This window comes from Callorhinus ursinus, unplaced genomic scaffold (genome assembly GCF_003265705.2).
Source record: "Callorhinus ursinus isolate GAN/ISIS: 27379988/994484 unplaced genomic scaffold, GSC_fseal_2.0 scaffold1, whole genome shotgun sequence".
Lineage (NCBI taxonomy): Eukaryota > Metazoa > Chordata > Mammalia > Carnivora > Otariidae > Callorhinus > Callorhinus ursinus.
In genome coordinates, this window is record NW_027397063.1 from 115,419,591 (window position 1) to 115,434,614 (window position 15,024).

General features: G+C 35.9%; 1 protein-coding gene across 2 annotated transcripts in view; it reads left to right on the plus strand.

The window, feature by feature from the left end:
• Nucleotides 1-15,024, plus strand: part of STAG1 (STAG1 cohesin complex component) — a 428,102-nt gene that overhangs the window by 260,773 nt on the left and 152,305 nt on the right. For both annotated transcript variants that reach the window (XM_025881833.2, XM_073899645.1), the window contains 2 exons: nt 7,382-7,533; nt 9,502-9,575. In XM_025881833.2, coding sequence (XP_025737618.1) covers nt 7,382-7,533; nt 9,502-9,575 — 226 coding nt within the window. The remainder of the gene's footprint in view (nt 1-7,381; nt 7,534-9,501; nt 9,576-15,024) is intronic.

Genomic DNA, 15,024 nt, shown 5'->3' on the forward strand with positions numbered 1-15,024 from the left:
TGGTTAGGACTTGAAAAATTTAGGTCAGTCTGGCATCATCAAAACGTAGACTATAAAGTGTAAATAATCTCTTCTTCATATTTTTTGGTTTTTTAATTCTTCTAAAGTCTTACTTTCTCATTGCTTTATACTATTACTATTGCTTTTTTTTTCTTTTTATCATTTTTGTTTTTCTTACCTCTCCTCTAGAGATAACACTTTCCAGTTTTCCAGGATTTGTATAGAGTAGACTTTAGGGTTCTCATGGGATTAATGCCCAATAATTACCGAATTCATGAGTGCCATTATATCTATAACATTACCCGTAAAATACAGTAAACTTAAAAATGGAATTATGGGGGGCGCCTGGGTGGCTCAGTCGTTAAGCATCTGCCTTCAGCTCAGATCATGATCCCAAGGTCCTGGGATCAAGCCACACATCAGGCTCCCTCCTCTGCAGGAAGCCTGCTTCTTCTCTCCCAGTCCCCCTGCTTGTGTTCCCTCTCTCACAGTCTCTCTCTCTCTGTCAAATAAATAAAATAAAATCTTTTAAAAAATGCAATTATGTAATTTGTAAATAATTTATTTCCAATATGTAAATGTAAGTATTAGAAGTAATGTGTTAAGTTTTCTACTTTAAAGAACCTTCATTTTCTTTTTTATTTTGAACCTTCGTTTTCTCAGATTTATCTCTTTCTTTATCAAGTATGAAAATTAGCTTTCTTTTGGGGGCCAGTTTTTGTGAAGAAGTCATGATTTTAAAATCACTTTACAAACATTGCATATCTTTTACTCGTTACCTTGGTGACCTTAGACAACTTCTGTGCCTCACTTTTCTCATCTGTATACTATTAATACTAATAGTCCCATCTCAGGAATGTAAGGCTTAAATGAATTCATATTAAATGTTAACATATACAAGTCATTCAGTAATTGATATTCTAACTACAATAGAATGACAAAGCTTACTTGGCTTAGTTCTAAAGAGGGCAGAGAAATTGAGAACATTTTTTTTGTATATTTTTCATTAACATTTCCATGTTGTACATTAAAACATTTTCTGTGCATATAAAATTACTGTACTGATTATAGAGTATTCAGAAAAGGAGAAAAGTACAAAAATAAAATTAGCCATAATTATACCACCTCATCATTGTGCCCAGAACATATTGGTATTTCCTTTAAGTTTTTTCTCGTATGCATATTTATGAGGATTTTTTGTTTTATTTTAAAACAAATAATAGGATCAGTTTTGTAGCATGCATTTTCTGTGCTTTTAACTAAATTAACTTTTAACTATAATCATGTCTGATATGGCAGGTTCGTTTTCTACAATCTAGATGCCCTTTAAACTATTCAGCTTCTTTACCATTGTTTGGATCCTTTGTCTTTTTTTGGAGTCCCTATCATCTTTTGCTTTCCTTCCTAATTTATTCTCTCCTTTTTGGTTAGCTTGTTCTTTGATAAGGGGTTTTGGGGAAGAATGTATTTGAGACTTTACATTGCCTGAAAAGTATATTACATCCTCATGCTTAATTTTCTTCAAAGTTTTTCATCTAGCTTCCAGTGTTTCTGTTGAGAAGTCCAGTGCTGTTTCAACTTCTGATTCTGATCCTGTTTCTTATCTTTGGAAGCTTTAAAATTTTTCTCTTTATTCTTGGTGTTCTGAAATATCATGGTGATATACCCTTATGTGTATATATATTTTTTCCCATTCATTATGCTTGGCACTCTTTGTTGAATATCTGTTGCTTGGATGTTAATCTCTTGAGGTTTCTCATTTTCCAAGTCTTTATTTTTTTAAAACACTCTTTCATGGATTTAATGTCTTCTCTTAATCTCTTTGATAATGTTAATTATTACTCTGAAATTTTTTTCAGCTTCCTACTCTATTCTTCTGATTCTCTGCTCTTCCCACTCTCTTTCATGTTGGAACTTTCCTCAAATATCTGTTTCTTGGTTCTCTACTCTTGTTAAGAGTGAGACCCTAAAAAGGCAGTTACCAGAGAGGGAGGGTGTGTATGTATGTGAGAGGGAGAGAGGGGGGAAAGAGAAAGAAGAGAATATGTTTGACAGGATGAGGCAGTGGCTCTGTCTTCTTTGATGAGCATCATTGTAGGACAGTCCTGTGGTCAGCTAGTGTTTTCATTGTAGATCCTAAACTATTGGTATTGATAATTTTTTTTCCTGGGGAAGTTCAACTTCTTTGCGGAAGGATCTTTCAATCTACTTAAGTTTAGTTGCCCTCTACCATTTGGGAGTTGGACAGGGTGAAACAGCATCTAGGGCAGTCTGCACTTCACATATATCCCTCTTCTGTGTCTGATGATTCCAGATCTCTGGCTCATTTTATTGAGGGAATTAAACTTTCTGGACTTCCAAGGTGGGTGTGTGTTGGAGAAATTGCTTGACTGCCTAAGTTGGAGTAGAGGCTTAGAGTTTTAATTATTTATTATACAAACTGAAATAATACTCTTTTCACAACTTACCTCCCTCCATCTTCTGTGGAACCTAGTACTTGTAATTCCTGAACGCTTCTGGGTTCTGCAGAGTAAATTGGTTTTTATTTTTCTTTTAGGTACACATAGTTGTAATTCCTTTTTTCACCATTTGGTTTATCCGTACGCTCTGCTCATCCTTCTGCTTTCCATGTACATATATTAATATATTGTGTTTTGGGTTAGCAAGTATTTTCTCAATTTATTGAAGATGAAATTTGTTTTCACTTTGTTATTTTGGTTGGGTTTTTAAGAGATAGAGGGATTGGTTAAATCTCTCATCATTTTTGGGTACCTGGCCGGCTCATCATAATGTCTGGGCTTTAGCTTTTTCTCACAAGTGGACCTTTTGCCTAGCAATCCAATTAAAGTATTCTACTACATAGATAGTCCTACTTTCTTACAAGATTATTTCATACCTTCTTCTCAAACCTGTAATGCCTATTCTTTTTTTCACACTTAGCTGATTATTTTTGCTTGCTTAATAGAGACAACAGAGAATTCTTCAAGGACTAAACCTACTTATCTAGGTGCAGCTATACCCCTATACTCTACTTTTTCTCTTATTACAGTTACCTCTAAGGTTGGTCCTTGCCCTTGTGCAGTAGATCTGACCCCTGGTCTCTGCCTCAAGAACTTTGCTCTTCAAATTGTTTTCTCTTTACTGACTTCAGTTTCCCCACTTTTATAAGATAATTCTTATCATTATACTAATATGCTGTGATAGCCTTTATCTTTTAGAAACATTCTCTGTTAGTTAAGGCTCTCCAGAGACACGGAACCAATAGGAGATACACTTACTTACTGATACACACACAAATACATACCAGGATATGTCTATCTTGTATATATGTATATACCAAGATATATTTGGGGAGAGGGAGTTATTTCGAGGAGTTGGCTCACACAGTTGTGGGAGCTGGCAAATTTGAAATCTAGGGTAGAACGGCAGGCTAGAAACAGGCTGGAGTTGTACAGTCCCGAGGCAGAAATTGCTTCTCCAGGGAACCTCAGTATTTTGTTCTTAAGGTATTCAGGTGACTAGATGAAACCCACCACATTATTGAGGGCAATTTCCTCTGCTTAAAACCAACTGATTGTAGATGTTAACCATATCTACAAAATACCTTCACAGTAACACCTGGATTAGTGTTTGATTAAATAACTGGATACTGTAGCCTAGCCAGGTTGACAAATAAGACTGACCATTACATCCTCCCTTGTTTCCTCATGCCCTTCTAGCTACATTCCCTACATTTTCTTTACAGCAAATTGCAACTGTTTCTATTCACTGTCTTTACTTACTGTCCTCCTCTTCTTTTTTAAACCCACTCCAATCGGTTTTCTATTTTTGCCACATTACTATCTCTGCTATTGTTGTAGTCAGCAATTACCTTCTTACTGTCCAAATCACTGGGAAGCTCCCAGATGTCATCTTTTCTCTCTCGATAGACATAGCTACTTCTTCCTTCTTGAATTACTATCTTCACTTGTTTTGTGGAATATACACTGTCATAGTGTATCTTAGAAAGCTACACTGTAAATATTGAATTATCTCAGAACTCAATTTTTAGACTTTTTAATCTTTTCTGTCTTTATTCACTCCTTAGTGAATAAAGTGAAAACCAATTCCATAGTTTTATTATTTCTGTCAAAAGATAATGATAGTGGAAGAGGTAATATACTCACATGATTTAAAATTCAAAATAAAAAACTGTATGGTAAAATGTCATTCTTCCGTCCATGGCTCTCAGTCATCAAATTCTCTTCCTTGAAGGCAACCAAAGTTCCTAGTCTCATATATTTTTTTCAAAGATTATGAGTATAATAGTATATACATATTCAGTGAGAGGCAGTATGATGTAGTGCTTAAGAACTTGGACAGTGGAGCACGACTGCCTGTAATCAAATTCTGTCTCTGCCAAGTCTCTTAGCTGATCTGGGACTCAGTTTTCTTCTCTGTACAAAAGGAACAATTAAAATAAAATTACTTGACAAATTGTGAGGTATATGATGAGTAGGTATGTGTAAAGAACTTAGAAGAGTGACTGGCACATAAAAATAAATAGCGCATTCTTTTTTGCATAAATGATAGCATAATATACATACTGACAGGCATCTTGCTTTTTTTTATCAACAAATATCTTGGTGGGCTTTTCAGCACATAAATCATGCCTCATTTTTTCTAATGGCTGAATAGTTACTCATTGGTGGGTTGTACTGTCTAGTTTTAAGGCTCTAAATAACAATGTCTTTGATGATGGCTTCCAAATGTATAGCTACTGGATATTTCCACTTAGATACCTAATAAGCACAAAGCTTTCTAATTACCCTTGCCTTTTCTTTTTATCTTATTTCCTACATTATAACCTGTCATTTTTTTTTTTTTTAGCTCTGCCTTCAATATCTCTCTACCTATTGAGACCACTTTAATCTAAGCCAACATTGCTTTACTGAGCTGCTCAAAGCCAACATCTTGAGAATCATTGCAAACTTTTGGCAAAATATTTTCAGCTCTCATTGTTCTTCTATTTGGTCTCCTTTCTTCCAGTTTTACTATAATCTGTTTGCAGTTTTAAATCTAAATCAGACTGTTTCCCTTTCACACCATATTTTCTAGTGGGTCTTGCCTCATTTAGATTTAATTCCTGAGTTCTAACTAGATCCTAGTAGAACTCTTGTAACCTGGCCTCTTGGTTTCTTCCTTAACCCTTATTTCCTGCCTCTACCTCTTTCTGTGCTTCAGCCACACTGAATCCCTTGCTCTTTTCTGAGTTCCCTCCTCATAACAATTTATCTCATAACCTTTGTACTTTTTACTCCCTCTCCCTGGGACACTGTTCTGTCATATGATCACATGTTCATTCCCTCACTTCATGTTCATATATGAGCTCTGCAGAGAGGTCTTCAGGCTGCCTGGCTATCCTTTTTACTCTGTAACGTTTTTACCATACTTTTTAAAAATCATACTATATTTTTCTTTATAGATTTTTCATTAACTGACATACTTTTTTTCATTTGTATATTCTATATTTGTTTATTGTCTGCTCCACACTAGAATGTAGTAATCATGAGGGTAGATACTCTGTCTCATTCCATTTTGTACTTCTAGTATTTTAGAACAGTGGTAAGTCCATGTTAGATTGATAAATAACTGAGGAAGCACTAAATAAGTGTTTATTGAATTCTCTCTGATGAAAGATTAGTTTTTTAATTACCAATCTGTCACAACCTAATACTTTTGTGAAATGCAGTAAAATGAAGATATGTTTGGACTGGATCCCAGGACCCCAAGATCATGATCTGAGCCAAAGGCAGGCACTTAACCGACTGAGCCACCCAGGTGCCCCAAAAGCAAAGGTCTTTAAATTGAAGAAAATCTGTGTTTTAGCTTCCTCTAGTGAATTCTAGCCAGGCTTGGTATTAATTTTAATGCTTTCTGACTCCTTGATCTACAAGTTGTTTTGTTTTGGGGATCTAGAAGTATATAATAAGTTAAGCTCCATTGGGTATGATTTTGTATACTCAGGGCAAACTCTGTTACACTATTATCCCTTACTTGGGCAGTGTGAATGCCCCATATCCCTCCTATCTTTGAGCTCTTCTCCTTTTTTTTATATAGGTTAATTTAAAAAGTACTTTTAGCTTTCATAGTATCATCAGATATCCTGTTGACAATGTGTAAAATACTGTAAAATCACTAGCCTGTATTTTGAAACAGGAATATTTCTCAGTTTACTATATTGAGACACTATATTAGGAAAGAAATATTTTCATTAAATATTTTTCTAAGTGTTCACTAACTTAAATTTGTTTATATCTTGTCTTATATTTTAGCTTAAGGGCATTAATCACTATTAATATGGAGTTGGCAAATGCAGATAGTTTCAGGTTGACAAATTGTGTGTGTGTGTGTAGATAATAGATAACAGGTAGTATTATGTATATTTGTGTGTGTAATTAAAGGGAAATAGTGAAGTTTTAAGAGAAATGCATGCTCATATATGGTTATGGATATGTTTGCAGATAAGTAGATCAGTATTCCAAAACACTGATCGGTCCATTTTTTATTAATGTACATTCATTCATATTTGCAGATAAATAAATAACCTAGAAGAAAAAAAAAGAAAGTTATTTACCTGCACAAACTCTCTTATTCTTTTACCGATATTTTCTACACTATCACCCATTTCAATAATGAAAATAAATATGAATAGAGAAAAGTTTAAGCTTTGTGTCATACCTGTTTTTCAGATGACTTGAAATAGAAGTTTGAAAATATTTGAAGATTTGCAAATATAAGTGAACATTTAAAAGTACATTGACACTGTGGGGAAAATAGGTCAATCAGAAGTTCACAGGATACACTTTTAATTAATGAGTTTGGTAGGATCTGTATTTCAGGGTTTGGAGGTTATGCCATTCACTGAGGTGCGGAACAGCAGGCAGAGAACCATCTATCTGGGTAAAGATCATGAATTGATTGTAAACATCGAAGGCATCTTTGAAGTGTCTGAGTTAAAGATATTAAAGAAGCAATTGTGTATAATGGTCAGAATAGAGTTCTAATAGGCTTGACTAGTATGCCCTCACTAAAGTATGCATATTTGAGGGTGGGGAAGAGGGGTTGTTAATCTTTCTTCTGATAGTTAGGATGAGGCAGTTTTTTGTGGGAAATGTCAATGAACCAAGCTATAGGGACACTGAGGCACAGAAAATTATGTTGCAGTCTAAGATGATGACTTTATTTCTATAAAATAAGTTTCTTTTCTAATATATGACTGAGTTGTAAACATAGAAACTGACTAGTTTCTTTCCGTCATCCGTTTCCATTATAAATTTGTAATCTTATGGATGAAGACCTGATTAATGGGTGAATACCATAATCTTCCTTTATTTCATAGCCATGAAGCTCATGACTGCATTGGTGAATGTTGCCTTAAACCTCAGTATTCATCAGGATAATACACAAAGACAATATGAAGCTGAGAGAAATAAAATGATTGGAAAGAGAGCCAATGAAAGATTGGAGTTACTTCTTCAGAAACGCAAAGAGGTAAGTTTCATGTTTCGTATTCTCTGTAAAAAGATGTATGTGTATTTTTAAATTTATTTAAGTTAGATTATATGATCTCAAACTTTTCAAATTAACCTGGAACAGTCAGCCAGTGATTATCTGAGTGCTGTCTGAGTGCTTTCTCCATGAATTCCATGTGTGTGTCTCTAAATTTCTCCTTTCTATAAAGACACCAATCATACTGGATTTGGAGCCCACCCTACTCCAGAATGACCCTATCTTAACTAATTACGTCTGCAGAAGAGAATCCTAAAACAATCCTCCTTTTGAAAGAAAACAGTCTGGGGGTTAGGTAACTCAGAAGGATTATCAGGCTATGCGTTCAGAAAGCATAATAAATACTAAGGTCAGAACTAGGAGTCAGCGAAGCTACATTTCCAGAAGGAAGCCAAAGACTACTTATTAGCTAATAAATAAGGCATTCCTGTGAATAAGGTTGGTTCCAGGTTTACACTGAAATGTTCACATATATACTGAAAGTGTTTTAAACTGGTTTTGAGTAGGTAACATATTTATTTGCCCATTAGGAAATTTTTAAATCTACAGTATTAGTCTGTATTTTAACTTGAAAAAAGAATAATAAATTGCTGCAAATAAATTATCAATAAAAAATGGGTTATAATAGGCAACAGGAAGCAGCAAACTTATGCCTAAATTATTACCCATACTGTATGAGGGTGTTAGGGCTGCTATAACAGTACAAACTGAGTGGCTTAAAGAACAGAAATTAATAGCTCACATTTCTGTAAGCTAGAAGTTGAAGATAACTCCAGTTTCTCCATGAATTCCATGTGTCTGTCTCTAAATTTTTCCTTTCTATAAAGACACCAATCATACTGGATTTGGGGCCCACCCTACTCCAGAATGACCCCATCTTAACTAATTACATCTGCCACAGTCCTATTTTCAAATAAGGTTTGAGGTGTACTGGGGCATCAGGACTTCATCATATGAATTTCCAAGGAACACAGTTAAAATCATAATATATACCGTACTTGAAATATTGTGAAAATAAATTTTGGAACTGTGCATCAGTAAGTACTACTTACCAAAGTGTATGCCTCTTATAAAGTAATTTTTTATATAATAAATGCAGCAAAGGTAATTTTTAAAACTTACAGTAAGTTGCAGTAATTTGAATGATTTACTGTGTAAGTATTCCCAATCTTATTTCCATAAACCTGAAATAAAGCATATAGCAAAAGAGTTAAGTCAGAAGGAATTTTATTCTCACATTCTTGCATGTAATAAAAGCAAATATTTCACAGAGTATTACCACAGAACAAAGTGTAATAAGAAATATCACTTGGAATATAATTTTGTATCAGTGCTTTTATTCCTGTTGAGCAGTGAATAAGCTCAAACTTTAATCAGTAGTAATGCCTGAATTTTTTATCATTTCTGTACTGTTTTATTTTGTTGCTGCATTCCACCACTAATGGCGAGGATCCTTCCTATCTTCTTTGCCTTCTATGCTGGGAACTTGGCCTACTCTCAGTTATGGACTAAACAGATGCAGAGTAATATTTGGATACTTTAGGTAGACTAGTAAGTTTCTTTTACAGTGGCAAATATAATCAAGGCTGACCTGTTACCAAGGGAGGCAAAACAAGCCAGGGACCTGACATTGTTGGAAGAGGTATAGAAATTGAGGCTTCTTCCCAAACCAGGTAAAATTTTAGGGATTGGAATCTTGTCACAGTTAGCCACACCACTCCTTGTTAGTAATTGTGTGTTTATGTAAAGAGAGACAAAGAGGTTCTAAAGTCAGTATAGTAAAGCTGTTGAAGTAATGCAAGAGTAACCGTAATTTCCGACATCTGTTGAATAATAAGTGAGAACAAGGATTGATAATTACCAAGAATGAGAAGAACCAGGAATTAAAAATAACTGAAACTGTACATTTCAAATGAAATCAGGATTTAATTTTTTTTCCTTTCATTTCAGCTACAGGAAAACCAGGATGAAATTGAAAATATGATGAACTCTATTTTTAAGGGTATATTTGTTCATAGATACCGGTAAGGGATTTTATAAATTACCTTAGATTTTTAAGTTAAATAATTTATTGCTTCTTTGTAGTCCTAGGTAATTATAAAAATATGAAACTATTTGTTTTGTTTTCTGGAAAATAGCTTTGGCTATAAAGGCTAAATAAATATCATATTGTTGTTGTGGAGGAGATTGTACCACTGCCACACTCTTGCAAATTCAGAACATATACTGTTAGAGGAATTCAGTGTACTTACATTGGTACTTATGGAATACTAATTAATATGATATTATTAAATTAATATGGCCTTAATAAAATGTGATTGTCTTGATACTTGAAAAAAAATTTAATGTTCTACTTCCTGTCCTGTGATACTCAACCTTGTTCTATGGTCAGATTAATCAACAGTCTTTTAAAAATACCCCTGTGAAGATAAAAGTTGACAGAAAAGGGCACCTCTGTAAGTAATCAACAGCTCTTTTTTACCTTCAGCTATATAGATGAAAATAGAAGCAAAGCATTTGCAAAGTATTTTTGTCATATTCCATGACAAACAAGCTTAGTTTGTCTTTCTCTGAACTTTTAAATTACTAATACATTATTAAACAGCATATTTCACAGAGAATTAATGAATCATATACATATACTTGTTATCTTCTGTTAATTAGGCATGATATGATATGTTTAGGTAGATAGACACCAATAATAGAACTGTTTTTAGACACATTTGAGATTTTAATTGGCCAGTTAATTTAAAGTTAGTTAAAACAGGGAAGTCCGTTTTTTAAAAAGGAAGAAATATAGCTTTGATATTTTAACTTAAACATTTTGTTTTAATTCAAAACATAAAAAGATCTTTTGATCTTCTTGGTATTTATTTAAAGAAGAAGAGAAAACTAACTCAAAAAGATATATGCACCCCCATGTTCATTGAGCATTATTTACTGTAGCCAAGATATAAAAACAACCTATAGATGAATGAATGGATAAAGAAATTGTATATATACAACGGAATATTATTCAACCATTAAAAAAAATGAAATCTTGCCATTTGCAACAATATGGATGGACCTCAAGAGCATTATGCTAAGTAAAATCAGTCAGGCAGAGAAAGACAAATATTGTGGTGATATATGTGGAATCTTAAAACAAAAAAACAAGCTCATAGATACAGAGAACAGATTGGTGGTTGCCAGAGGCAGGATGGGTGGGAGAAATGGGTGAAGGGGGTCAAACAGCAAGAAGAAAAAAAAATACGGTGCACTACTGAACAACCCAGAGAATAGCTTATTGTTATCTAGTAATTTGTGGTTATCTTCTTTATTATTAGGAAATTTAGGCAAGTTTAATAAACTTGCACTTAACTTCCTTAATGGTAATGGAACTTTTAGGAAAAACTGGAAGATAAAAATAGACTGGGAAAATCTAATAGCTGATTAAAAAAAGATACTGAGAGAGACTGTACAGCCTGATAGGGACACATACTACACACCACACACACACACCCTAAAGTTGGAGATATTTGGGATTTCGGGAACTAGTTTAAACAATTAGAAAAATAAAAGCCACCTGTCTTTCTAGGAAACTTAAAAATAAGAAAACAGAATTTTTTATATTTATAAATTTACCATATCCAGATCTCCTCATACCTGAGTTTCTATCTGTTACCATTTTACTTCAGCCTATTTTTTAATTTTTATTTTTCTGAAAAACACTTTATTTCGCCTTAAAAAAAAATAGGGCCAAGACCTTTACTTCGAGTATGGAGTGTTTGGAGTTTCATATACTCTTTTTTGCATGAACTACACATTCAGTGAAGTATTGAAAAATTCACAATTTTTAAATTTTTTTTAAAAGATTTTATTTATTTGAGAGAGTGTGAGTGCACATAAGTAGAGGGGAGAGGGAGAAGCAGACTGCCCAGTGAGCAGGGAACCCGATGTGGGGCTCAATCCCGGGACCCTGAGACCATGACCTGAGCTGAAGGCAGATGCTTAACACCCTGAGCCACCCAGGTGGCCCCTGAAAAATTTTTTAAAAAAGCAAGAACTTCCACATACCTGTCATGCAGTCTTTTTTTTTTTTAATTACAACTTTATAGAGGTATAATTTTCATAAAACAATTACACGGTGATACAGTGATTTATAAGAAATATATATTTGGTCATTTGGAACTTTAGTCCTATCCCCCAGCCTCTGGGGAGTGGAGAGGGGCTGGAGGTTGAATCAGCTGACAGCACTGACTTAGTTAATCATGAATATGCAGTGAACCCTCCATAAAAACCCCAAGGATGGGGTTCAGAGAACTTCTGGGTTGTTGAACACATGAAGATGTGAGGAGAGTAGCACACCTGAAGAGGGTTTGAAAGCTGTGCTCCCCTTTCCCATGCATTGCCTTGCGTATCTCTTCATCTGGCTGTTGATTCAAATTTTTTATCACATTCTTTAATGAATTGGTAAATGTAATTGTTTCCCTGAGTTCTATGAGCCACTCTAGCATATAAAAATAACCAAAAGAGGGGGTGCCTGGGTGGCATAGTTAGTTAAGCATCTGATTCTTGGTTTCAGCTCAGGGTGGTGAGATTGAGTTGGGCTCCATGGTCAGCACAGAGTCTGCTGGTGATTCTCTCTCTCTCTCTCTCTCTCTCTCTCTCTTTCTCTCTCTCTCTCTCTCTCTGTCTCTCCCTCTCAAATAAATAAATCTTAAAAAACAAAAAAGAACCTAAGGAGCAGGTGATTGGAACCTCCAATCTATAGCCCATGGGTTAGAACCACAGGCAACAAAAAGCCTGGGGCTTGAGACTGCCATCTAATGTGGGGGGCAGTCTTGTAGGACTGAGCCCTTAACCTGTGCCCAGGTAGATAGTATCAGAATTGAGCTGAATTCTCAGAAACTAACAGATATTGTTGGTGTGTGTGTGTGTGCAGGGGAAACCCATGCCCCACATTCAAATTGGGCCCAGGAATGCAGAGTTGGTATCAGACACAGTTAAGTGCATAAGTTGATGAGTTTTGAAATATATACAACTATAGAACTATGACAGGCAAGATAATTAATATATCCACCATCCTCAAAAGTTTTCTCTTGCCATTTTGTAATTCCTCCCAACCTTGCTTTCTGCCAGTCTCTCTCCCACCTCCATCCTCAAGCATTATTAATTTGCTAACGGATTTGTTTACATTTTTAAGGATTTCGTAGAAATGGAATTATATAGTATTTGCTCCTGATTTTTGTTATTTTTGTCTTTATCTGACTTTTTTCACTAAGCAAAATTAGTCTTTCATCATTAAGACTGTTAAATGTAAGTTTTTTGTAGATGCCCTTTATCAGGTTGAGGAAATTTCGCTTCTATTCCTCATTTTCTGAGACTTTTAATTAGAAATGGATCTTGAATTTTGTCAAATGCTTTTCTACACCTGTTGAGATCAGTATATGCAGTTTTTCTTCTTTAAGACTGTTAATATGAATTAAATTGGTTGAATTCTTGAGATAAAACCCTCATCGTCCTGATATTATTCTTTCTATATATTGCATATGATTTCCTGAATTTTCCTAAGAATTTTGCTTCTTTGTTCAAGAGAGATATATCTCTTAACTTTTTGTTTTTATCAAATGTCTCTGACTGCTTTGGAACCAATGTAATGCTGGCTTTGTTGAATGAGTTGCAGTATATTCTCTCCTTTTTAATTTTTCTGGAAGAGTTTAATAGTATTGTTACTATTTTTCTTCAGATAGGTATTATACCATTGGGGCCTAGAATTTTCCTTGTAGGGATTTTTTAAGTGCAAATTTAATAGATGCAAGGCTGTTCATTTTATATCTTACAAGAAAATAATACATTGATCTTAGTTATTAAATTATATTCCACAACTATCAGCATAAAGTTGTTCATAATATTGGTGGTTTCAGGGGCCCCTGGGTGGCTCAGTCGGTTAAGCATCTGCCTTCAGCTCAGGTCATGATCCCAGGGTCCTGGGATCGAGCTCTGCATCGGGCTCCCTGCTCAGCGGGAAGCATGCTTCTCCCTCTGCCTGCCTGCCGCTGCCGCTTGTGCTCTCTCTCTCTCTGCCAAATAAGTAAATAAAATTTTAAAAAAGGTAAAATATTGGTGGTTTCACATCCCTTTATCAATTGTATTTATTTTTCTTAAAAATTGAGATTTGGGAAGGAGAAGTTAAGATGGTGAAGGAATAGGGGGACCTTAAGTTTACCTCCTCCCTTGAACACAGCTAGATAAATATCAAATCATTATGAACACCCAAGAAATTAATCTGAGGACTGAGAGAACAGAACTGCAAGTCTTAAAAGTAGAATCATGGAAGGTAGGAGCTGTGAAGAGTTGATTTGGGGGATATAAGAACTATGGGTGCTGCAGGGGGGAGGGATCCCTGCTTATGGAAACTACTGCAAGGTATTATAAGCAGCAGAGCGTAAAATCTGATATTTTCGAAGCTTGTCACCAGAAGAGTAATGCCTGCCTTAGTGGTGCTCCTGTGGGAAAGGACAGTGGAGACCCATGAGCAGGCAGCATGATCTGAAGATACCCTGGGTCACACAGGGAGAAAGTTTCCCTACGTGGAGTGCATTCGGTAGAGGTGCCATTGAGCTGCCCCCTTCCCCAGCATAGGAACAAAGACACCAGTCAGAGCAGCAAACCTTGGCTCCAGATTTGTGCTCCCATTTACCATAAATTCCTAACTGCTGCATGGGTCAGCCGACGATTTTCTGGGACAAGCCAGCACTGGCCAGAGCACAAGACCTCCCACAGAGGATCAGCACAGGTCTCTGTGGGGGAGGGAGGGTGGTCTCTGAAGTTTGAAGTTTTAAAACACAACCTCACCTGAGGTAAAACACAGGAGTGTGGTGCCACCTGGGATGTGGAGAGCTCAGTCACAGACAGACTGATGGTATCTGATGGAAGCTGGGAACACACAGGAGGGTGATTGTTTGCTCGCCTATAAGGGCTTCCTCAGGAGTGGCTGGCATGAGCTCCCCTCTCCTGAAACTAGAGAGCAGGGTAAAGCCATTTCCACCCCACACCCACAAGCACTGACCAACCTCAGTGAGAAAAACAGTGCCACCAAGGGGAGGCCTGAGCCACGTAAACCAAGCCCTGGCCCCCTGCATTTACAAGTACATCTCCACTAGGTCAAGTCCCCCCTGAGAATCAGAGTACCGGGCCTCTCCCCAAGAAGAACAGCACAAACCCCTTCCTGCACCAAGTCTACTGATCATAGAGTGCTGGAAAGCTTCAGCTCTGGGAGAAATAGGATCTAGCTTCCTTTCTTTTTTTAAATTATTATGTTAGGTTAGTCACCATACATTACATCATTAGTTTTTGATGTAGTGTTCCATGATTCACTGTTTGCATATAACACTCCGTGCAGTACGTGCCCTCTTTAATACCCATCACCAGGCTAACCCATCCCCCCACCCCCCTCCCCTCTAGAATCCTCAGTTTGTTTCTCAGAGTCCA